This window comes from Monodon monoceros, unplaced genomic scaffold, assembly GCF_005190385.1.
Source record: "Monodon monoceros isolate NGI ecotype Baffin Bay Population unplaced genomic scaffold, NGI_Narwhal_1 Super_Scaffold_9, whole genome shotgun sequence".
Taxonomy (NCBI): domain Eukaryota; kingdom Metazoa; phylum Chordata; class Mammalia; order Artiodactyla; family Monodontidae; genus Monodon; species Monodon monoceros.
Genome location: NW_021703786.1, coordinates 11333659 through 11360309, shown reverse-complemented (window position 1 = coordinate 11360309; position 26651 = coordinate 11333659). Strand labels below are relative to the sequence as shown.

General features: G+C 43.2%; 1 protein-coding gene across 4 annotated transcripts; it reads right to left on the bottom strand.

The window, feature by feature from the left end:
* Nucleotides 1-102: 102 nt before the first annotated feature.
* Nucleotides 103-26192, bottom strand: DUSP14 (dual specificity phosphatase 14). 4 transcript variants are annotated; one of them, XM_029211254.1, is made up of 2 exons: nucleotides 26078-26192; nucleotides 103-2578 (listed from the first exon to the last, which is right to left on the bottom strand). In XM_029211254.1, the coding sequence occupies exon 2, from the start codon at nucleotides 1317-1319 to the stop codon at nucleotides 723-725; it is 597 nt and encodes a 198-aa protein (XP_029067087.1). In that variant the 5' UTR covers nucleotides 1320-2578; nucleotides 26078-26192; the 3' UTR covers nucleotides 103-722. The 4 variants fall into 4 exon arrangements, with proteins under 4 accessions (XP_029067087.1, XP_029067088.1, XP_029067089.1 ...); XM_029211255.1 differs by lacking the exon at nucleotides 26078-26192 and adding an exon at nucleotides 25491-25577; XM_029211256.1 differs by lacking the exon at nucleotides 26078-26192 and having other exon boundaries at nucleotides 103-2054; nucleotides 2470-3885.
* Nucleotides 26193-26651: the final 459 nt, after the last annotated feature.

The following is a 26651-nucleotide window of genomic DNA, read 5'->3' as shown; positions in this document are numbered from 1 at the left end:
ATTATCACAGGAGCCGTATTTTAATAGCTGTTGGAGAGCATCTTTCTTCCCTCATCCACACACATACACACCCCGAAATTGTTATCAGTAAAAATTCCAATATGTTAAGCAGATATATTTATTAAAAATAATGCTAATATAGTCCTGGGGCACACTGATTCCAACAGAGTGTTTGCAGATTCCATTATAATTAACAGCTAAATAATAAAGGCTTGTTTTTTAACTTACAGAGTCACTAAATAATAGGAGGAAAGGAAAGAGGGCTGATCCATTAGAGACTGACACTGGTATCAATGTTCCCTAAGCATTTGTTTGGTCGGCAGCCTTGGGCAAAGCTCGTATCTAAAGGGTTAATCGGAGCCCAAAGTGATTTTTTGCACTGAGCTCCTCCCATGATGCCAAAAGGCATGGGATTGAGAATAGAGCAGAACCAGTTTATTAAACTGTTCAAATTGTTAAAAAGGATTAAAAGCCAGTTAAAGATTTTCATAAACACTATTCCAAAATGTTAGTTTTAAAAATGTCAGTAGCCATGTAAGCATTCCCCTTACGTTCCTCCCCTCCCTCCCTTCCTTCTCTCTTAAGACAGACATGAACACCCTGTGTAAAAAACACTTGAGGGAGAACCGAAAGTCAACCGTTTGGAAAGAAAGGTGAAGGGGGAGCAGACGCGGGCAGCAGCTGCTGGTACTGCTCGAGGGGCTGATGCAGGCTTTGGTGACTTATATCCCCCAGTAAGGCATCAGGTGTCGGGACTCCTTCTCGTAAACGTCTGGAACTATGCCATAAGGTGTCTGTACCATTTTAACTGTCGACTTCCCAAAGAGCTGGCGCTCGTAGTCTATCAGCTGCCTCCAGAAGCCCACGTTGGGCCTGATGACGGGCCTCCGGGCTTTCACCCAGGTGTGCGCCTCCAGCAGGCACACGTTGTGGTACTTCATCAGGTATGCGAGGCAGAGCGTGGCCGAGCGGCTGACCCCTGCAGCACAGTGCACCAGGGTGGCCCCGTGTTTCCTGCTCACGCTGTGGATCTTGTCAGCCACGGTGTCAAAGTACAGTCCAATGGGGGCATGAGGCACGTCAGCCAGAGGCACTTTAACATATTCAAACTGGGGCCAGTTGAAATTGGGGATCTCGATGGTAGCATTAACAATGCAGGTGATGCCACGAGCCTGGAGGAGGTGCCGGTTGGAGGCTATACTGCCTCTGCCCAGGAAGAGCGAGGAAGTGATTTGAGCAATGCCTCCTATGTCTCCCTCAGAAATCATCCGAGGGGCCATGAGAGTCCGTGGTAGCGTGCTGTGACCTCTGGAGCTCATGAAGACGCCAGCAGTCACACTTGCATCATTGGAAGTAAGACCAGAGTGTTTTGTTTTCCTCCACCAAGGAACTGGAAATTACAGTCACTTTCCTGCAAAATACAGGTATATGTCAGTACTTTAAACGCTACTGATTCATCACAGCCTTCGGCAGTGTTTGTGGAATGGAGAGGTAAAAGGATTAGAAATGCTTATCTTCTATAATAGTGTGTGCTTTCCAGGACGTAGACAAATCATTTTCATCGATTAATAGTTAGGAAAAGTAGTCTAAGATGCCAATATGCAAAACCAATGTAAAAGTCAGCACTCCGGTGATTTTCTTTTTTTTTAAAGGCACTAAATAGAAAGTCATCCTATTTTAGGAAAAGTTAAAGACAGAAAGAAGCCCAACTACTCCCTGAACAACAACCTTGCAGGGTCTTGCTCTTACTGAAGGGAGTGGTGTTCCGTGGTAATCAGGAAGAAATCAGAACTTGTGATCCTTTCTGTGGCCATGTTCTTTCATATACTTCTCTTGCCTACCTCCACAGCCATGATGGCCATATTTTCCTAAACCTAAATCTAGACATAGAGATCGTACATAGATTATACTTAACAAAGTATAAAAACGATATCGCTTTAGGTAATACATCCAATGCATGGCCTTTGCAGACTAAAGAGATACTGAATTGGATCAGTTACAGAAAAGCCAGGACATATGGTCACCTTATTAGCCCTTTATAATTTAAAAAACAGCTAACTCTATCATAATTTGTGACATTTGAATACCTGTGCTATGTCATTTCCATGGAAACAGTCCTAGGCAATTTGAAGGCCATGGTCTCAAAAATTCATTCGTCTAAGTTAATGAGCATTTTAGCTGACCTGACCCTGGGTGTGGCTAAATTACTTCACCTTCCTCAGCCAATTCTAAGCTCCAAGATGTATCCCACTGGCTTAAGATGTATTGGAATTAAAATTTAACATTTGAACATCTATATTCTTTCATTAGTACAGTAGTTATTATAAAAGACATTCAATATTATATAATCTCTATATAGTCTTTCATACCACTTTATAGTCTGTGCCCTCTGAGAAGTGCGCTTATCCCCACCCAGGGTGCCGTAGGGATGCCCACGGTGATCTCAGTTAGGAACATCCCCGGTTCCACAGGCCGGTGATGCTGGGACTACTCACTTGAGGAGTCTGATTACTCTGGAGTCCTGCGTCTGCAAAGTCCTAAGTGAGTGAGTGCTGATGAGAACGGATACAACTCAGATCTGCAGAAAGACAAAGAGGCAAGAATATGGTCAATCAGGAAGTTCCAAAGAATTCCTCCTGGGCTTTGTTTGTTTGTTTGCGGTACGCGGGCCTCTCACCGCTGCGGCGCACAGGCTCCTGGCGCACAGGCTCCTGACGCGCAGGCTCAGCGGCCATGGCTCACGGGCCCAGCCGCTCCACGGCACGCGGGATCCTCCCGGACCGGGGCACAAACCCGCATCCCGTGCATCGGCAGGCGGACTCTCAACCACTGCGCCACCAGGGAAGCCCTCCTCCTGGGTTTTTACTACGAAATTGGGTTTGACTGGAATAAATCTAGGAAGCGGAAAGCATGTTAAATATATCTCCATGTGCCTTTAAAGAATGTGCCAGTAAGAAATACCAACCCAAGTCTCAGATTTTTGTTAATGACACATAACCCATGGTGTGAAAAATATTAAGTGCTGTTTTGGCCACAACCAAGATGAATTTGACAGGAGATTCAGAGACCACAACATGCTGAAATGTAAGGCTCTGCTCACGGGGCCAGCAAGAGAGGCAGAGCAAGCTGGACTCTCTTCCCTGTGCCCACAGTCCACCTGGCAGTGTGGGACTGTTTGCAGTGTGCTAGATGCTACAGTGGGTGCAGCAGCCGGGCCAGGTGCCCGCAGCCAGCCACGTTTGCGAAGAGCCGTGCTGCAGAGGTGGCTGCAGCTCTGAACGTCAACTACAGGAGGTGCTGGTGGTGGACAGCAATTTGAAATTGCTTTCATTTTGTATTCTCTTCCAGGTTGGCCCTCTTACTCACTCATTTATGTAACAATATGAACACCAATCAGTATCATTAAAAATGTGTTCCTTCCCCAGTGGCATGCAAATCAATGAAGTTAGAACACACCCTCACAAAACATAACTCAAAATGGCTTAAAGACTTAAATATAAGACATGACACCATAAAACTCCTAGAAGAGAACACAGGCAAAAACATTCTCTGACATAAATTGTACCGCTGTTCTCTTAGGTCAGGCTCCCAAGGCAACAGAAATCAAACAAAACCATAAACAAAACAAAACGACAACCTACAGACTGGGAGAAAATGTTTGCCAATGATGCCGCCGACAAGGGCCTAATTTCCAGTATATACAAACGGCTTATACGACTCAACAACAAAAAAACAACACAACTGAAAAATGGGCAGAAGACCTAAATAGACTGCTCCAAAGAAATACAGACGGCCCATAAGCACGTGAAAAGATGCACAACATCGCTAATCATTACAGAAATGCAAATCAAAACTACAATGAGGTACCACCTCACACCAGTCAGAATGGCCATCATCAAAAAGTCTACAAACAATAAATGCTGGAGAGGGTGTGGAGAAAAGGGAACCCTCTTGCACTGTTGGTGGGAATGTAAACTGGTGCAGCCACTGTGGAGAACAGTGTGGAGGTTCCTCAAAAAACTGGAAATAGAGTTGCCATATGATCCTGCAATCCCACTCCTGGGCATATATCCAGACAAAACTATAATTTGAAAAGATACATGCACCCCTATGTTCATAGCAGCACTATTTACAATAGCCAAGACATGGAAACAGTCTAAATGTCTATCGACAGATGAATGCATAAAGATGCGATACATATATACAGTGGAATACTACTCAGCCATAAAAAAAGAATGAAGTAATGCTATTTGCAGCAACGTGGATGGACCTAGAGATTCTCATTCTAAGCGAAGTCAGAAAGAGAAAGACAAATACCGTATGATATCACTTATATGTGGAATCTAAAATACGACACAAATGAGCATATCTACAAAACAGACTTACAGACAGAGAGAACAGACTTGTGGTTGCCAAAGGGGGGTGGAGGGGAAGGATCGGGAGTTGGGGATTAGCAGATGCAAAGTATTATATACAGGATGGATAAACAATGAGGTCCTACTGTGTAGCACAGGGAGCTATATTCAATATCCTGTGATAAACCATAATGGAAAAGAATATATATAACTGAAAAAAGTGTTCCTCCCCCGTACGTCCCTCTGCCTTTCCCACGTAACCACTGCACTTAAATTTTCATTTTTTTACAGCTCTGTTGAGACATAGCTGACATACAATTTGATGTACAACTTGATGAGGTTTGACATATGTGTACACTCAAGACACCATGACCTCAAAATGATAAACATATCCGTCACCCCCAGAATTTCCTCATGCTCCTTTATAATTCATCCCTCCCTCACCCTCTAGCCCCATTCCCAAGCAACCACTGATCTGCTGTCACTACAGTTTACATTTTCTAGACTTTTATACAATGGAATCATACAATGTAGGGTTTTTGTGTTTGGTCTGGCTTTTCACTCAGCATAATTATTTTCACATTCATCCATGAAGTTGTGTCTATCAACAGGTCATTCCTTTTTATTGCTGACTAGTATTCCATTGTGCAGATACAACATGGTTTATCTCTTCACCTATTGATGGAAATGGGTGGTTTCTAGTTTTAGACTAGTACAAGTAAAGCTGATGTAAACACTCATGTGTAAGTGTGCATATATGCCTTCCTTTCTTAGTTAAATACCTAGGAGTGGAAGGGCTGAGCCCTATGACATGTGCATATTTAACATTTTTAAATAGTTTTTAAAAAATAGTTATAGCTTGCAACCTAAGAGGCAGGCTTCTAATTAAACACACATATAAGGGTCTACTGTAATCCTCTCCAGAGACCTCACAGGGCAGGCACTGTCTTTGTGCTGTCCCTCTGCTGTGTTCCAGAGCACCAGTGTTTCTCGGAGAGTAGCTTCTGTGTGTGTCTGGTGCCCTGGCTTTTGTGGCTGCCACCCAGGGGACACCTCTTCATCACCTAGCTCTGGGGGCAAACACAGTTCTTGGCTGGCTACCAACCCTGGGGCACAACACAGCCAGCCAACTGAAACACACCCTCAGTCTTTCTGTGAAAGAGGCCTATTTGCTTTTCCTGGAGCTTCAGCCTAAGGGGCCAGCTTCTGCTTTGGCACACTCTGGGGACAGAAGCCAGTGGACGCCATCTGTGTGTTCACCCTCTGCCTCACTCCAAGTCTCTGGTATCTTCCAGAAAGGAACTTGTATACTCATCTGGTATCCTGATTTTTGTCACTGCTGCCCAAGGGACACCTCTAGATCACCTGGCTCTGGTAGACAGTGGGACTTACTGCTAGTCATCCCACAAGACTGTATATTTACATACTTTAAAAGCTGGTGACTGAGACCCTTCCCTATAGAATACTGACAGGTCTGGACCCACCTGCAACTACTGGAAGCCACTAAAAATAAAATAGTCTGGACAATCACAAAGGTTTGAGGGACAATCACAAAGGTTTGAGAGACAACCAAGATTAAGGCAGGGTTGAATGGTAAGATTCATCTCCTACACAAGGTCACTCCTCCAAGACTGGGAGAGGTGGCTCTTTTATCTAACGCACAGAAACCAACAGGGAGAGTCTAAAATTAAGATGAAAAAGTAGAGGAATATGCTCCAAATGAAAGAACAAGATAAAACCTCAGAAAAAGTCATTAATGAAATGGAGATAAGTGACTGAACTGTTAAAAAGAGTTCAAAATCATGGTCATAAAGATGCTCACTTCACTCGAGAAAAGAATGGATGAACACAGAACTTCAACAAAGAGACAGACAATATAAGGAAGTATGAAAAAAGTGACAGAGCTGAAAAATACAATAACTGAAAAATACACTAGAGGGGTTCAACAGCAGAGGAGATGACAGCATAAAAAGGATCAGTGAACCTGAACACAGGGCAGTAAAACTCAAGCCACTGGAGCAGGAAAAAGAAAAAAGAATGAAAAGAAGTGAAGATTGCTTAAGGGACTTATGGGATAACATCAAGCAAACCAACATTTACATTATAGGGGTCCGAAAGAGAAGAAAGAGAGAGAGAAAAGGGATAAAAACGTCCCTGACCTAAGGAAGGAAACAGACATCCAGATCCAGGAAGCCCAGAGAGTTCCAAATAAACCAAACCCCAAAGATACCCACACCAAGACACATTATAATTAAATCGTTCAAAGTAAAAACACAAGAGAATTTTAAAAGCCAGAAGAATACAACTAGTTATGTACAAGAGAACCCCCATAAGACTATCAGCAAGTTTTTCAGCAGAAACTTTGCAGGTCAGAAGGGAGTGGCATGATATATTCAAGGAGTTGAAAGAAAAAACTTCCAGACAAAAATACCAGCAAAGTTGTCATTCAGAATTTAAAGAGTTTTCCAGACAAGCAAAAGTTAAACTGGCCTTACAAGAATGAACGCAACTTTTTAAAGCTGAAAATAAAGGCCACTAATTAGTAACAGGAAAACATATGGAAGCGTAAGTCTCACTGGTAGAGGTAACTATAGTACACTTTAGAAAAATATAATGTAAAGGTGGTATGGATTAATTACTCATACAGCTAGTATGGAGATTAAAAGATATAGTAGTAAAAATATAATAATTAAGGGATATACAAGATAAAATGGTGTAAAATGTGACATAAAAAACAAAAATGTGGGGGATGGAGGAGTAAAAATGTTGTGCTTTAGAATGAGTTTAAACGTAGACTGTTATAAGTTGTTATGTGTAAGCCTCATGGTAATCACAAAGCAAAAACCTACAGCAGATTCACAAAAGATCTAAGAAGAAAAGAATCTAAGCATACCACAAAGGAAATCATCAAACCACAAAGTAGCAGAGCAAGAGAAGAAAGGGACAGAGGAATTACAAAACATCCAGAAAACAATTAACCAAATGGCAGTCAATAATTACTTTAAATGTAAATGGACTAAATTCTGCAGTCAAAAGACAGAAAGGGGCTGAATGGATTAAAAAAAAAAAAGACATGCTGCCTACCTCAGATGTAAGGATACACACACTCACTTCAGATGTAAGGACACACAGAGACTGAAAATGAAAGGATGGAAAAAGATATTCCATGCAAATGGAAACCAAAAGAAAGCTGGGGTAGCTATACTTAGACAAAACAGACTTCAAAATAAAGAGACAAAGAAGGGCATTACATGATGATAAATGGGGTCAATCCAACAGGAGGATGTAACAGTTGTAAATATTTATGCATCCAACACAGGAGCATCTAAATATATAAAGCAATATTGGGACTTCCCTGGAGGTCCAGTGGTTAAGACTCTGTGCTCCCAGTGCAGGGGGCATGGGTTTGATCCCTGGTCAGGGAACTAGGTTCCCACATGCTAAGATCCTGCATGCTGAACCACACAGCCAAAACTTTTAAAAAGTAAATTAATTAAAGCAATATTAACAGACCTCAAGGGAGAAACAGACAACAGTACAATAACATGGGACTTTAATACCCCATTTTCATCAATGCATAGACCATCCAGACAGAATATCAGTAAGGACACATCAGCTTTAAACTACACATTAGACCGGGTAGACTTAACGCATATATACAGAACACTTGATCCAAAAGCAAGAGAATACACATTCTTCTCAAGTGCACATGGAACAATCTCTAGGACATATAGTAGGCCACAAAACAAGCCTTAATAAACCTTAATAAATAAAATAAATAATAAATAAATAAAGAAGATTGAAATCACAGCAAGCATCTTTTTGAACCACAACAGTCTGAAGCTAGAAATCAATACAAGAAGAAAACTGGAAAATTCACAAATAAGCGGAGATTAAACAACATGTTACTGAACAACCAATGGGTCAGAAAAGAAATCAAAAGAGACTGCGACAAATGAAATTGGAAATACAGCATACCAAAACTTATGGGATACAAGAAAAGCACTTCTAAGAGGGCAGTTCATAATGATAAATGCCTACACATCAAGAAACAAGGAAGATCTCAAATAAAGAACCTAACTTTAGGGACTTCCCTGGTAGCACAGTGGTTAAGAATCTGCCTGCCAATGCAGGGGATACGGGTTCGACCCCTTGTCTGAGGAAATCCCACATGCCGTGGAGCAACTAAGCCTGTGTGCCACAACTACTGAGCCCACACTCCACAACTACTGAAGCCCGTGCGCCTAGATCCTGTGCTCTGCAACGAGAAACCACCACAATGAGAAACCCACACACAACGAAGAGTAGCCCCCACTCACCGCAACTAGAGAAAGCCCACACACAGCAATGAAGACCCAACGCAGCCAAAAATAAATTATTTTTTTAAAAAAATGAACCTAACTTTACACTTCAAGGAACTAGAAAAAGAACAAACAAAAACCCAAGTCAGTAAAAGGAAGGAAATAACAAAGATCAGAAGGAAAATAGAGACTAAAAAGACACTATAGAAAAGATCAATGAAACTAAGCGAAACTCTTTGAAAAGATAAAATTGTCAAACCTTTAGCTAGACTCAAAAAAAAAAAAGACAAGAGGACTCAAAATCAGAAATGAAGGAAGAAATTTTTACAACTGATACTACAGAAATACGAAGGATCATAAGAGACTACTATTAACAATTATACACCAAGGCTGAATCATGAAGAAAAAGAAAATCTGAAAAGACCAATAACTAGGAAGAAGATTGAATCCATAATCAAAAACCCCTCAACAAACAAAAGTACAGGACACAGTCAGCTTTTCTGGTGAATTCAACCAAACATTTAAATAATACATACTAGGGACTTCCCTGGTGGTCCAGTGGTTAAGACTCTGTGCTCCCAAGGCAGGGGGCCTGGGTTCGATCCCTGGTCTAGAACTAGATCCCGTATGCCTCAGCTAAGAGCCCACACAACGAAGATCCCATGTGCTGCAACTAAGACCCAGCACAGCCAAATAAATTTTTTTAAAAAAGAAAAAGAATACATACCAATCCTCAAACTCTTCCAAAACACAGAAGAGGAGCAAACACTTCCAGACTCATCCTACAAGGCCAGCATTACATTACTACCAAAACCAGACAAGGGCACCACAAGAAAAACAAATTACAGGCCAATATCTCTGGTAAACGTAATGGAAAAATCCTCAACAAAATAGCAGCAAACTAAATTCAACAATATACTAAAAGGATCATACACCATGATCTGGTGGAATTTATCCCATGGATGCAAGGATGGTACAACATCCGCAAATTAATCAGTGTGATACACCACATTAAGAAAAGGATAAAAATCACACGATCGTCTCAATAGGTACAGGAAAAGCATCTGACAAAATACAACATCGCTTTATGATAAAAACTCTTAACAAAGCAGGTATAGAGAGAACATACCTCAACATAATAAAGGCCATGTATGACAAGTCCACAGCTAACATCATACTCAGTGATGAAAAGCTGAAAGCTTTTCCTCTAAGATCAGGAAAGAGACTGGGGTGCCCATTCCTGCCACTTTTATTCAACATGGTATTAGAAGTCCTAGCCAGAGCAATTAGGCAAGAAAAAGAAATAAAAAGCATTCAGATCAGAAAGGAAGAAGTAAAACTGTCACTATTTGCAGATGACATATTATATATAGAAAACCCTAAAGACTGGACACACAAAAGAAGTTAGAACTAATCAATGAATTCAGTAAAGTAGTATACAAAATCAATATACAGAAACCTGTTGCATTTCTATAGACTAATAGTGAACTATCAGAAAGAGAAATTAAGAAAACAATTCCATTTAAAACTGCATCGGGGGCTTCCCTGGTGGCACAGTGGTTGAGAGTCCGCCTGCCGATGCAGGGGACACGGGTTCGTGCCCCGGTCTGCGAAGATCCCACATGCCGTGGAGCAGCTAGGCCCATGAGCCATGGCCGTTGAGCCTGCACGTCTGGAGCCTGTGCTCCGCAACGGGAGTAGCCACAACAGTGAGAGGCCCACATACCACCAAAAAAAAAAAAAAAAAAAAAAAAAAAAAAACTGCATCAGGAAAAATATTGAAGGAATAAATTTGACCAAGGAAGTGATAGACTTGTATAATGAAAACTGTAAGACATTTATAAAAGAAACTGAAGAACACACAAATAAATAGAAGGATATATTTGGTGCTCATGAACTGGATTAATATTGTTACAGTGTCCATACTACCCAAAGCAATCTACAGATTCTGTGCAATCCCTATCAAATTTCTATCAAAATTATCAAATGCCTATCAAATGGCATTTTCACAGAAATAAACAATCATAAAATTTGTATGGAAACAAAAAGTCCCTGAATAGCCAAAGCAATCTTGAGAAAAAAGAACAAAGCTGGGGGGCATCACACACCCTGATTTCAAACTATATTACAAAGCTATAGTAATCAAAACAGTATAGCATCAGCATAAAAAAAGACACATAGATCAATGAAACGGAATAGAGCCCAGAAATAAACCCATGTATATATGGTCAATTAAGTTACAGCAAAGGAATCAAGAATATACAATGGGGAAAGGACAGCTTCTTCAATAAATGGTGTTGGGAAAACTGAACACCACAAAAGAATGAAACTGGACCACTATCTTATACCATACAAAAAAAACCTCAAAGTGTATTAAAGAGTTGAATGTTAAGACCTGAAACCATAAAACTCCTAGAATAAAACATAGGAGGTGATAAGCTCCTTCACGCTGGTCTTGGTGGTGATTTTTTGGATTCGGCAACAAAAGCAAAAATAAAAATGTAGGACTAAATCAAACTAAAAAGCCTTTGCTTTTGTTTAGGAAACTAAACAAATGAAAAGACAACCTATGGAATGGGAGAAAATATTTGCAAATGATATGAACAATAGGGGTTAACATCCAAAATACATAAACAGTGTGTATAATTCAATAGCTAAAAAGAAACCCCAAACAATCTGATTTAAAAATGGGCAGAGGATCTGATTAGACATTTTCCCAAAGAAGAAATGCAGATGGTCAACAGGTACATGAAAAGGTATTCAACATCACTAATCATCCGGGAAATGCAAATCAAAACCACAATGAGATATCACTTCACTCACACCTGTTATAATGGCTATTATTGAAAAGACAAGAAATAAAAAGTGTTAGCAAGGATGTGGAGGAAAAGGAACCCTTGTGCACTGTTTATGGGAATGTAAATTGGTGCAGCCACTACAGAAAACAGTATGGAGAGTCCTTGAAAAGTTAAAAATAGAATTACCATATGATCTAGCAATTCCATTTCTGGGTATTTATCCAACAAAAAATGAAAACACTAACTCGAGAAGATATATGCATCCCCATGTTCACTGCCAAGACACGGAAACAACCTAAGTGTCCATGGATGGATGAACGGATAAAGAAAATTTGGTATATATACACACCACGGAATATTAATCAGCCATAAAAAAGAAGGAAATCTTGCCACTTACAACAACACAGATCTTGAGGGCCCTATGCTAAGTGAAGTAAGTCAGAGAAAGACAAATACTGTATAGCATCAGTTATACATGGAATCTTTTAAAAAAAAAAAAAAGCTCATAGATATAAAGAACAGATTGTTGGCTGTCAGAGGTGGGGACTAAATGGGTGAACAAGGTTAAAAGATACAAACTTCCAGTTATAAAATAAGTCATGGGAATGTGATGTACAGCATGGTGACTATAGTTAATGCTGTACTACATATTTGAAAGTTGCTAAGAGAGCAACTTAATCTTAAAAGTTCTTATCACAGGAAAAAAATTTTGTTAACTATGTATGGTGACAGACGTTAGCTAGACTTACCATGATGATCATGTTGCAAATATACACAAATACTGAATCATTATGTGGTGCACCTGAAACTGACACAATGTTCTATATCAATTATACCTCAATTTAAAAAATTAAAATAACTCCAGCTTTATACTGCAGTGCTTCTCACACTTGGCATGCCTCAGAATCACCTGGAGGGCTTGTTAAAACACAGATTGCTAAGCCCCGCCCCCAGAGTTTCTGATTTAGTAGTTCTGGAGATGGGCTCTAGAGCTGCCACTTATTTCCCACGTGATGCTGATGCTGCTGGTCAGAGGACACACTTTGAGAACCGCTGCAGAGGTGGATGCTGTGGTGTGCCACCCAGATTCCCCTTCAAGACTGAGGCACTCAGAATGCAGGTGCCGACGGATCACAAGTCTCTCCCCAGAAACGGCCCGTGCCTGAAGGGAGCTGCCTCGCCCAAGCTTACCACCCCTCGTTTGGGGACCACACCTGCTGACCAATGATACAGAGGTACACAGACGTATATAGGTGAAACTGCATCATGAAGACGAACGAGGAAGTAGTCGCATAAGGAAATGCATGCGGATGTGAGGGTCAGATATGCATGGCAACAGGCAGGACTTTAAAAGAACAGCCTGTCCTGCAGCAGGGCACAGTCTCATGCCACTTCCAAGTCTTTCCCTGGCAGAATCCTGAGAGTTTAAAAAGCAAAGTCACCGTGGTAATAAACACACAAAGTTAGGCTTTTGAACTGCTGGTGATAACTCCATCCTCAATGTGGAAGATGCTAATCAAATTTCCAACCAGGTTATCTAGTTACTGTCTAATTAAGAGGGACTCAGTCTCGTAGTCTCCCAAATAATTATCCTTTTGGGAAAGCCACTTGCCCTCCTGAGGCACGTGTCCCAGGCTCACTGGCCTTTTCAGCAGAAAGGTCTTCATCAAGGGCCACGGGTAGGTGATGGGTGGGCTGAAAGCCTAGCTTACTCAGTTAACTCCCATTCGTCAGGCAGTGATAGGGTACTTGGTGCTGCAGGGAAAAGAACGCAGACTGTGAGTCCTCAGGGCAGAATCCAAGTGAGACAGACATGATGCTCCCTCCCTGCTGCTGCTAGTCAGTCTCGTGCCAAAAACCTGTTTAAAATGCCAAAGCTGAGTCCAAGGCTTAGAAAAACAACTTCTGCCAGAGAGCACTCAGAGGGCACAGATGCTCCTCTGACCAACACTCCCGACCCCTTTTACAGATCGAAAAATACAAGGTTCAGAAAGGGTGAGATGATTTCAACTTGGAGAAGACAAGTCACAGGGCCAAGAGAAGATCCAAGGTGTCTGGATCCCGTGCTCAAGCCCACACACAGCTTTTTTGTGCCTGTGCGGGGGTGGCTGCGGCCTCACTACCTGCCCTACAGGACTCCCACACCACCAGCACCTTCAGTGCACGAGGGGCCTTAGATCTGCCTAAGCAGGACATGTTCAAATGCTACACACAGAGAAGAATGACCCCAAATGGGCTGCCCCAGTTTCTCCTATTGCCTAGAAGAGGGAAATACTGCCACAGACAGGTACACCTTTCAGGACCCAGAACGCTCTCCTGATAGCAGGGGCACCTCAGCAAGGAGCAGTCCCAGAGCAGGCACAACAGGAAGCCCTAGTTTGCTTCATTTCTAAGATTAGCAGATTCTGATCATAATGAAAAAAAGAAAACATGCATATTACATCACAGGTGTGTCAAAATCAACTTAGTGAATGTGTACAGGAAAACGGAGAAGGATATCTATTAGGAGAGTAAAAGACTGACCATGTTTGAGGGATCAATGATTGCAAGATGCCTTCTGAGTGACAGCACCGCTCCCATTGCAGCACACTGGTCTCTGGGACAAGGATGACCAGAGAGAACACCAAGGAGTGTCCATGTCGCTGTCCATGGTGTTCAACTCAGCCCTCCCAAGTTGCTCTGGCAGCTGCATTTGCTTCTTGGAGGGAAAAATGCTTTCCTGGCCAGGGGAATGGGGGTGGGGTGAGGTGAAAGACAAAAAAGAGGAGGTGTCCTAAACCAACCCCAGAGAGGGGTTTTTGTTGTTGTTTAACAAGTTATAAGAAATGTCAGGGATGATGCTGGTCTCTTTGAATAACGAACATCAAAGTGCTAAATGCTAAGCAAAATGCAGAATTAGTGTCTACCCAGTGGGCCTGTAATCTCAATAATGCATTAAGCTATTAACAACCGCCTGCTCCCTGCACTGGAGAGCTCCTGGAATGTGGCACCAGCGTCTATACCGGCAGCAGATGCAGAATTGCTACCTGGTGTCACAGCCTATTCAGAGCATCCGTCCCACTGCCACAGAAGCTACTTTTTTTTTTTTTTTAACGACAAAAATCACTAGAATCAGGAGTTAAAGAACTGAAATTCTATCTACTGCTTTTTCTCCTCATGTTGAATAAGCAGAAAAATGGCCACAGTGGTGCTAGAGATGTCTATGTAAAATAATCTAAGATATTTTTAGCTTTAGGGATTTCAGAGGTTTGCAGTATATACTGGAGGCCTACATTGTTTTTATTTTTTAATACACGAAAAGCCTACGTAATCACATTTTCTTCTTCCATTGAAGTAAATGTTTATCTAGTTCTTTCAAAAAAAAAAAAAAACTCTTAAAGTCACCCTTTTTAAAAGAGAGGTGGGCTTCCCTGGTGGTGCAGTGGTTAAGAATCTGCCTGCCAATGCAGGGGACACGGGTTCAGCCCTGGTCCACAACTATTGAGCCTGTGCTCTGGAGCCTGCGAGCCACAACTACTGAGCCCGCGTGCCACAACTACTGAAGCCCACACACCTAGAGCCCATGCTCCACAACAAGACACCACAATGAGACGCCCAAGCACCGCAACGGAGAGTAGCCCCCACTGGCCCCAACTAGAGAAAGCCCACGCACAGCAACAAAGACCCAACGCAGCCAAAAATAAATAAAATAAATTCATTTTTAAAATAGTAATAAAAAATAATTAAAAAATAAAAATAAAAGAGGCATTTTAGCCTACATTGTTGTAAATAAATACTACTTTTCTCATTACATTTCGTTATTAAATCAGAAATGTGTTCCACTGGGGAAGGAAGTTAAAATACTCTTAAAAATAAAAATCACAGTGTGGCAAAATTCAAGGGAAAAAACATTCTGACAAAACATTAAGAATAGGGACGTCCCAGGCTTCCCTGGTGGCGCAGTGGCTGAGAGTCCGCCTGCCGATGCAGGAGATACGGGTTCGTGCCCCGGTCCAGGAAGATCCCACATGCCGTGGAGCATCTAGGCCCGTGAGCCATGGCCGCTGAGCCAGCGCATCCGGAGCCTGTGCTCCGCAACGGGAGTCCACAACAGTGAGAGGCCCACGTACCGCAAAAAAAAAAAAAAAAAAAAAAAGAATAGGGACGTCCCTTGTGGTGCAGTGGTTAAGAATCTGCCTGCCAATGCAGGGGACACGAGTTCGAGCCCTGGTCCAAGAAGATCCCACATACCGCGGAGCAACTAAGCCCATGCACCACAACTACTGAGCCTGCGCTCTAGAGCCCGCGAGCCACAACTACTGAGCCCACGTGCCACAACAACTGAAGTCCGCACGCCTAGAACCCTTGCTCCACAACAAGAGAAGCCACCGCAATGAGAAGCCTGCACACCACAATGAAGAGTAGCCCCCTCTCCCCACAACTAGAGAAAGCCTGCACACAGCAACGAAGGCCCAATGCAGCCAAAAATAAGTAAATTTATAAAAAAAAAATTAAGAACAAAATTCAAATACTGAGTTATATTCATGTTAAAATAAAATGAAATAAAAGATATTCACAAATTGTTCTCAGTTAATCTGGAAAGCTTTAGTAATTTGCTGAAACACCTCAACATCTTACATTTGGAGAAGGGGTTGTTTTCGCTTTTCCCACCATATAATTTAACTGATAAGATGGCTGGGAAGAGGATAAATACACATAATACACATAGAACTAAAGAATCTGAGAATCACCATTTTAGTTTGACCACCGATATTCCCCCAGTGTGTAGCTGTAGAGCAACTGCCTGTGTAGTCGTGACCTGGCTGACATCTTGATATCCTCATGTGGACCACTAGCCCATGAACTGAGCCTAACAAAGGCTGATCGTTTTAAGACACTAGCCAGCTGCTGGATGGAGAATATACCACAGTCCAAAGGAGGACACAGGCAGTCCACTTGATGAGAGCAAGGAAAAAAAGCATGCTAATAGTGACAGAGATGCACATTCTTTAGAAGTTTAGTTCCATACGATAAATTCATAGATTCTCATGTTGGAAACAGAATAAGTAGAGAGAAGAGACTATAAATAACTATCTATAAAAGGTGAACATATGCATTTATTTGGGTATCGGGGGCAATCTGTTTACATTTGGAATTGAGTTTTTTAGTCTGGTCCTCATCCACCTTGGTGTTTAAGTTACTTGTCACTCATTCACACAACAGTACTTACTGAGTTCATGCCACGTGTTCAACACTATTCTAAGTGCTGTTGGGGACTGTGGCAAAATGTATTGGCGAAAAATGGCCATAACAATACCCTGCACCCCCCATGACCTTCTTACAACGTGACCAACTCAACCAAAAGAGAACAGTAGAAATGACGCTTCAGAGGCTAGATCATAAACATGTCAAACACCTCTCCCTAGTCTCTTGAGACTTGCTCTTGGAACCCAGCTGCCATGCTGTGAGGCAGCCCAAAGAAGCCGGGCAGAGTCACCATGTGGAGAGGTCATATGCGGGTGTTACAGCCAGCAGCCCAGCGGAGATCCCAGCTGATAGCCAGGATCAACTACTAAATATGTGAGTCAAGACACTTCAGTGGTTCCAGCTCCCAGCCATTAAGTCACCCCCAGACACTGTGGAGCAAAGACAAGTTGTCCCCACTACATGAGGTTCAAATTCTTGACCTACAGGAATCTGTGAGCAAACACAGATTCCTGTAGGTCAAGAATGAAAATGATTTTTATACCACTGAGTTTTGGAATGGTGTGCTATATGCAGCAACAGTCACTAGAACAGGGATATAGAGTAACAAAAGACACCAGCCTGTGCCGGGATTTTATCATCTTCAAGAGACGACACAAGACACACACATAAAACAGATGAGGGCTTCCCTGGTGGCGCAGTGGTTAAGAACCCGCCTGCCAATGCAGGGGACACGGGTTGGAGCCCTGGTCCGGGAAGATCCCACGTGCCATGGAGCAACTAAGCCCGTGCGCCATAACTGCTGAGCCTGTGCTCTAGAGCCCACGAGCCACAACTACTGAGCCTGCGTGCCACAACTACTGAAGCCCGCATGCCTAGAGCCTGCGCTCTTCAACAAAGAGAAGCCACCGCAATGAGAAGCCCGTGAACCACAACAAAGAGTAGACCCCGCTCGCCGCAACTAGAGAAAGCCCCCGCACAGCAACGAAGACCCAGTGCAGCCAAAAATAAATAAATATTTTTAAAAATGAATAAAACAGATGAATAACAATTAGAGATAGACTAACAATAAGCGAATCAAATGAGTGGTGCAAACAGCAGGTGCTGCAGTAATGCAGAGAAGGCACAGGGTTAAGACAAAGTAAAACAGTCAGTGGTGCTGAAAACCTGGGTTGGTTGTTTCTTGGGGAAGTGTCTCATAGATTACACTATCATGGCTTTTTCTCCAATCCATTTAAAACATGCTGCCATTCTTGCCTTGCAAGAGCCTCCGTATTTTTGAGATTCCAAATGAAGAACACTAGCCCTTTTCTATAGCCCCTCACTACTCACAAAGTGTGGTCCAAGGCCCAGCAGCATCAACCTGGAGCTTGAATGAAATGCAGAATCTCAGGCCCCATCCCAGACCTACAGAATCAGGTGCCACCGCTTAACAAGATCCCAGGTGATCTGTTTACACATTAAAGGGTGAGAGACACAGCTCACATTAATCTGCCTCGGTCTGTCCCACTGGACTTGCTGAAGCCAGCTCGAGCGCCTGTTTTGTTTAAGCCACACGAGCATGCTCAGCCCCTCACAGATCAGCATCATTCTGCTGTCATGGTTCCCAGATGAGGAATCAGAGGTAAATGGAGGTTAAGAGGCTTTTCCAGACTCTACACAGAAAATGAGTAACCCCACTGGGAACAGAACCCCTTCTCCATGAGCTGTCCATTTGTTGATTAGTCATACAATCTGACCACAACAGATCAACTGATCTAAAGACTACCAAAATATACACTTCACTGGGGAAGAAAATAAAAACTGAAGAGACAGAAATTAAGGAACATAAATTTAGTCTGTACTTTATCTATAATCTGGATATTCATCTAAAAAATCCTAAACTGCTAAGTGGTATGAGATGGTCTTTGGGTGTGAAAAGTCTGATCATCCTGAACCCAGAAAATGCTTGCAAAATTCCACAATCACATTTAAGCTTGTTTGGTGACAACTGGAAACCAATTTGTGCCAGCCACAGCCTATACAAATCATACTTTTAAATCTTCAAAGAGTAAGTGGTAAAAATTAAACATGAATCACAGACTCCTGGCTAAGTGGTGAACTTTGATTTGTATAGGTCAGAACATCTAGACCCAGAGTACTTAAAAAAAATCACGTCAGCAATTAAACCCATGGCACATATAAGTTTGCCTCAAAATTGCAAAAGTCACTACTGCCCTCTGAAAAGCAGAATCATGAAATCTCAGGACCTTTCATAAAGAAGATCTCAGTCCTTAGAAGTTCATTACTACTTTAAGGGAGACAAAAACGAATTTATAAATTAGAATAAAGTTCACAGGACTAAGACCTCAATGGTGAGCAGTTGAGCACTCTTTGAGCATCTAACCATTTGATGTCTCACTAGATATATCAACATTTTTAAAATTCAAGCAGTGAGCCTCAACTTTCTCCCTGCAGGGACTTCTATATCATACCTCTGGCCCGCTTCCACATTTTTGGTGCTTTTACACCAAATTAACTTCATTTGTAAACTACTGATGAATTAACTTCCCATTTTTCTTTATAAACCAAAGGCATCTGTAATCATCTATGAGAGTTTCTGAGCAGAATAAGATAACCAGGTAAGTCTCTTGCATTAGCTGGACGCTGCATACCCTTATCCTTGCTGAGGGACAGCAGGCCTCCCGAATTTTGAGGGCAACTGGATGTATCTGAGCCTCCCTGGAGCAAAGGAAGGAATCAAGTTTTTAGCTAAATAGGAGTCAAAGAACATAGCATCCTGAAGTTATTCCCTTGGCTTTAATTGTCTCCTAAAGAAATAGTCTTATACAAAAAGATAATACACATAGTTCTTTGTAGATTATACTACTAATTACTAGTCATATGCTAAACGAGAATGCAATGGTCTCTGAACCTCATTCTACTCTTGGTCAAATCAGGGGCCGACAAACTATGGCAGGCGGGCCATGTCTGCTTGGCCACCTGTTTCTGTACAGCCCATGAGAGAAGAATGGTTTATACATTTTTAAATGGTTAAAAGAGAATTCAAAAGAAGAACACTGTTTCATGGCACATAAAAATTGTATGAGATTAAAATTTCAGTGTTCATAAATGAAGTTTTACTGGAGCACAGCCATGCTCATTTGTTACATATTAACTGTGGCATTTTCATGCTACAAAGGCAAGCTTAAAAAGGCAAGTTAAATAGTTGCAACAGAAACTGTGGACTTCCCTGGTGGCGCAGTGGTTAAGAATCTGCCTGCCGATGCAGGAGACGTGGGTTCGAGCCCTGGTCTGGGAAGATCCCACATGCCGCGGAGCAACTAAGCCCATGCGCCACAACTACTGAGCCTGGGCTCTAGAGCCCACAAGCCACAACTACTGAGCCCGCGTGCCACAACTACTGAAGCCCCGCGCCTAGAGCCTGTGCTCCCAATGGGAAGCCACCACAATGAGAAGCCCGTGCACCACAACGAAGAGTAGCTCCCGCTCACCGCAACCAGAGAAAAGCCCATGTGCAGCAATGAAGACCCAATGCAGCCAAAAATAAAATAAGTTAAAAAAGAAAACAAAAAAACTGTATGGCCCACAAGCCTAAAATATTTACTACCTGACCCTTCACAGAAAAACATTTGCCAACCACTAGTTGAAATTATGTTATAAAGCCATCATAGTATATGGCAAAGGAATATTTTTCCAAGTGGTTCTAAGGACCCTGCATGAGAATCCTGCATGAGAATCACTGGGCTGCTGGTCAGAAGGCTCTGTGGCTCTATCTGCCACATCACTGTTTACTAGTTAACAGAAGCAACACCCTCTTGTTCAAGAGTTTTCTCCTGTGGCTCTGCAAACTCAAAGACCTAAGGAGTCAAAAAGGCCTGCCATGCTCCACTGATGCTGAAACTGTTCTGGGACAAGGCACCAGTAAGCCCAGCAGTTGCATATAAATTTCAGAAGGGCCTTTTTGTCCACTGAGACCTCCAGATGGCAGGGGAAAGCTGACCAAACTGGATAGGAGGTTACTCTCTGTCAGGGTAAAAGCAAGAATGGGAAGTGCTGAGGTGAGCGGGGAGGGCCATGGGCTGCACGTAACAGGACACGGCCGTAACCTTGGCACCAGGGCTCCCCGCTCTTCCCTGCAACAGGTGGAAAACAAAGCTCCTCTGTAAATTACAGCCTTTGGAAAAGGATACCACGAAACACAAAATTTCTCCCCCCATCACTCAGATTAAGAGGTTCTGACACTACTTTTCATCCTCCTACTATGGGTATGTTTTCTTAAAAACTTCTAATTTATACATATGTAGTTTTTAAAATTATGGTTATTTTAGAGAATCTGAAGAAAAAACCTTTAGTATATGAGTAAAAAAGTATTCATGATTTGTAAAGACTGAAAATAGAGCAATTTAGCCATTTTCCAAGATGCCTTACAGAAGAAATTTAAAGGAATTACAAATCTCACATTCTTTGGACTACTGTTCTTCTATCAACCCTCCAACTAAGAAAAAGATCTACTTAAGGGTGGGGTTTTTTTTTCAGATGCTAATTTATCTTATTATTCAGAGATAATTTCATGATGACAGTTGAAAGGTGTTTTCTAAACGTACAGAATTGTATTTCTGCCCTTAGGATAGAAAGAGACTGTTAGCAGATAACACCAGGCACAGTAGATGCTCAACAAACACCTGAACTTAATAATTTAATAACTGTCCTGACCTGACCTTCCCATCCTTCGCTATCCTCTCTCCCTTCCTCTTTCTCTTTCCCTCCCTCCCTCTCTCTCTCACACACACAACGCAGCTTTAAATCCAGCTAGCAACACCAAACACAGGCAATTAAAGTTACCCTGGCAACTGTCTACTCAGAAAGCAGGAACTCTCTATCAAACCCGGTACTACCTCTACTGTCGAGTATAAAGGAAGACTTAGAGAAAAGGACACTTCAAAGATTGTAAAAGAAGCATTTATTCCTGTAGCAAAGAAGCTGTGGTTCCTTTGGAATTGCCAAGGAATTCCTGTGCTGGTGCCTCTAAGGGATCTGCATGTGTACACAATCATGTGAGTACTGGTCCTCAGAGGGTATTTTCACAAGTACTGGCCTGGGTTCCTGCACACATCACACACTAAAGCCAGCACTGCTGGCCTGCACATTCAGAGCTGGGCGCAAGGCAAGTATTCTCCAGCACAATGCAAATCACCACATCAAGGCATCTGGTGGCCCAAGAGGTAAAATTCTTCCAAAATCTTTAAAACTTCCAGGTACTAGACATTTTAATTTTTAATACTTCATTTTGCATATTTAAATTTCCCTATAACTACACATCTGTTTTTAAAAAAACAAAATCAATGGAAGGATTCTATTGGGTACCTGTCAGCCACATAGAGTGGAAAACCATCTCTGGCTTTCGGTGGTATGTAGTCCAAACCATACAAACTTAAGTGTATAAAAATACAGTGGCACATGAAAGGCCAGGGATCAAGCCACCTAGGTGAAATTTATTCATTGATTCAAGAAATAGCCAGACAGGGCTTCCCTGTTGGCGCAGTGGTTGAGAGTCCGCCTGCCGACGCAGGGGACACGGGTTCGTGCCCCGGTCCGGGAGGATCCCACATGCCGCAGAGCGGCTGGGCCCATGAGCCATGGCCGCTGAGCCTGCACGTCCGGAGCCTGTGCTCCACAACGGGAGAGGCCACAGCAGTGACAGGCCCGCGTACCACAAAAAAAAAAAAGAAAAAAGAAGAAAGAATAGCCAGACATGTTGTGGTTAAACAGCAAGTACAGTGGATTATAAGTTCAAGGCTGACACCACTGAAGGAATTGGTACAACCACTTTGGAAAATAGGCATCAGCTAGTAAAGCTGAGGATATGCACATCTATGACCAGCAGTATTCATAACTGCCCTGGGCCAGAAACAACCCAGATGTCCATCAACAGTGGAAGACAAATAGATAACCTGTGGTATATGCATACAAGTATGAACTAATTACAGTTACAGGTAACAACATGGATGAATCTTAAAAACTATAAATGCTGCAAGAATTTGAACCAAAAAATTATATATGTGTGTATATACATATATGTATAAATACCCACACTTACATACATATACATATATATGATGTTGACCCCCCCCCCAAAAAAATGGATTTACAAGAATACCTACATTAATTCCATTTGCATAAAAGTGAAAAACAGGCAAAACGAAACTATATTGTTTAGGGTTAGTATTTAGGTGATAAAACCTGTAGAAAAGAAAGGAAATGACTTTCACAAAAATGAAGCTATTTACTGGCTGGGTTACCTCTGGGGTAAGGAGAGAGGTGGTCATTGGGAAAGAGTGGGAAAAGGGTACTTCTTAACCTGCAAGATGGTTACAGCTGTTTTCTTTAAAATAATTAAGTTATCCATTTATGTTTTATACCCTTTTCTGTGTGTTATCATTCACAATAAAAAAGTTAAATAAATACAATGTTGGTTTCCAGTAATTCAGAACCCTTACAATTCTGGCCTATCTGGGGAAAAAACACTTCCTCTCTGAATATCATTACTGGCCTGTCAGCTTCATGAGGCAAGGACCTTATTTGCCTTCTACCCCAGTAGTCAGCACTGAACCTTTCGCATGGAAAAAGTCTCAATAAATGTCTATCTATAAACACTTTTTTTTTTTTTTTTGGCTGGGCTGCACGGCTTGTGGGATCTTAGTTTCCCAACAAGGGATCGAACCGAACCCGAGCCCTCGGCAGCGCAGAGTCCTAACCACTGGACCACCAGAAACCCATACACTCTTGATGTGAATTTTGTTTTAACCCACCTCTCTTCTGAAATTACTGATTTGAACTGTGCCCACATTAACATTTCCCTTTCTCTGTCTTCACCCCAGTCAGGCTTTCATAAATAACTAAAGCTACCATCTTAAATATTCGCTCTGTAAGTTTATACTTAGGTGCTGTTGCTTTAGCAACTCTCCCTGCTTTCCACTCCCTTTTATGCCTCCTCACAAACAAAGAAAAGACGAATACAGTAGATTTTTGTTTTTAATGGGGAAGTTTTCATTTGCAACCAAGAGTAACGCCAAGGTTCTTAATGATTTAACTGTTTTGAAGTTAAGAAGGGGTCATTTCTCCATTGTCTGGAGAAATACTACCATGCTATCAGGGTTAATAAAACTTTACGACCAGCTGTATTTAAAACACATGCTACCTGTTCTAGACAGAAACCCAGTCTCTATAAACAGGATTGGTTAATTTTATAATAATCTATTTCAATTTAAAAAGTCACTCAGGAAAAAAATAAGCTAGAGGTTTTCAGACTATGCAAACCAGAAAAAAAAATCACTTTGTGCAAACAGACATTTATGAAAATGCTTAGAAAAGTCTAAAAGAATACACATAGACCAATAAAGATACACACAGCAGTTACTTTTGGGACAGATGCTCAAAAGAAGGTTTTAATCTTATCTGTAAAGTTTTAATTTTTTTCCAAACAGAGAATGATTAATTCTTGGTATTGGGAAAAAGTATTTGTAATCCACCTCGCCTTAAAATAAAATCCCAATTGCTAAAGAACCTAACAAACACAGTTCCTTCCCTAAGGAGCAACATTTTAAAATGCTAAAGTTTTAAAGGATTTCCTGTACTTACACACCTGGCCAATTTTTTTATGGTCAGAATATAGATTTATACCATTTTATTAAAGAATATTACACAAATCATACCTGCATTCAACCAGTGTGAGAGATTTCAGCTAAGAACACAGCATAGATACATTGGACACTAACGTTAAAAAGCCTTCGAATGAAGTAAACTGTCTCCCATTTTATGGGGGAAAGCCAAAAATATCAAGCATCTACCTCTCCTCCCCCAAGCGTCAGAAGATGAGTCAGAGCTGGAGGCAGGAGTAGGGCCCATGTGTCAAGCCGCCTGTGCAGGGCTCCTTCCTTCCTCCACCAGGCAACCCTCTGCTCCCACCCACGTCGGGGTCCCTGCCTCAGCCTGTCCCTGATGTGAATGAATTCTTAGGTGCCTCCGGTGAAGATGAGGCAGTTATTCATTCTGGGGGCTCCTCCTTCCCTGCATTTCTAAAGGGAACCTGAGAACGGGGGCCTTTAAGGGTCCACAACAAGTAACAGTCACCAAATGCAGCTCAAGGAAGTGGAGCTTCCAGATACACTCACACAACTTTGCAAAGAATACAGCACCTTTGTTCCCCTCATTTTAAAGACTAGGAAACACGCAGAGAGCAGCTGTGACTTGTTCAGTATCACTTAACTTTGTGACAGAGCTGAGTCCCAAGCGTGGAGCTGCTGGCAGCCCCACCCCGTGACTTTTAACTGATCTGTACAGTCTCAGGGAGTGCGTTCCAACATTCCATGACATTTCTGAGTGGCCTCATGGACTAGGAATTCCAGGAACTCTGGTCCATATTCCCTTCAGGTGAGTAAAGAATCAGAACTTGGCGTTTTGCCTCCGTTTTCAAATCCGTAAAATGGGACGTAATGCTTTCTACTTACCTCTCTCATAAAACTACATTGAACAGCTAGTTAACACGTGCTAAACGCCCTGAGGTCTTGCTGGATGAAAAGCACAAGGCACTTAAAAATATATATATATCCCTACACAGTAGAACTACATTTTTAAGTCACTCCTCCTTCCCTTGCCTCTGGGATGCTCAGTTACCATAACACTGGCTGGCACCATTGGAAACATCCACCTAAATAAAATATCGTTATACAATCCACTTAAGGCAACTACATACAGCATGCAACTCCTCTCGCACACAAACAACGACTCAACTTCGCTGTGGAGCAAGGGCACTTAGGAGAAATAAAAAGACATGTTAGCACTGTGCTCACCAATCCACCACCGTAGAGAAATACTCAAGTTGAATACTTGGCATTGCTGAAAGTCAAGTTGCTTCTACCAACGCACCAGAAACCTTTGGAAGACGCAAAAAGCCGCCGACGCTCCCGTGGCTCGGAGCGGGCGAATGGTGGCGACGGAGTGAGGAGGCAGAGAGGCCATGGCTGGACCGCAGAGCAGAGGGGTCAGGGAGGGGGAGGGGAACAGAAAGGATGCTCGCGAAAGAACCAGAGGGCTGGGACCCCAGCCCAGGCGTCGCCGCAGTGGGGGAGCAGCCGGGGTGGCGGGGCGGGGGGCGGGGAATGCGCGCCGAGAGCCGGCGAGGCAGGGTCGGGCGGTGAGGAGGGGGCGCTGCGTTGGGCGCCGGGCCTCTCCTCTCCCCGCCGCCCAAAGGATGCGAGAACCGCCCGGGAGCAGGTGGGGGACGCCGGCACAAAGTTTCCAGAGACCACGTTCGCGCAGGCCCTCGGCCATCCGGTCCGGCCAGGGCCCCGGGGTCCGGTCGGCGCCAAGTCCCGCCCGCCCGCCCGCCCGCTGCCCCCTGCCCCCTGCCCCCTGCCTGAGCCCGCGGGCCCCATACCGGCTCGCCCGGGCTCGCAGCTGACGCTCTTCCCTCCTGCGCTGCTCCCGGCTTCTGCCGGTTATCCGCCGCGCGCACGCCCCTCCTTCTCCCCTCCGCCCGCGCCCGGGGCGGGCCGCGCGCACGCTCCCTGCGCCCCACCGCCCTCTCCCCAGGCGGGGCGTGCGCTCCGGGCGGGGGCGGGGCCTCGGCGCTAGAGGCAAGCTGCGCGTAGCGGGGCGAGCCGGGGGGCACGCGCGGATCTGCGGACGGCGCGCGTGCGCATTGTGCCCTCCGCCGCCGAGCGGGGTGTCCGGGGCGCGACCCCGGCTCGCACCGCCCCAGCTGCAGCGGCAGACCTTTGCTCAGGGGGCTCTTGTTGTGTCCTCATCTGTGTCTCAACATACGCCCCCGCTCCTTCCCCACTTCAGCGTCTACCTACAAACTGGGTTTGGGCGTGGGTGCAGGGATGATGAACTAGGGTACTTTCTGGATGTGAGAGGGTTAAAGGCAAGAAAACAATACAAATGTAAAAGGTGTGAAGAGTGCAATTAGTGACTAATCTCCGCCTCTCCCCCCACCCCACCACCACCTT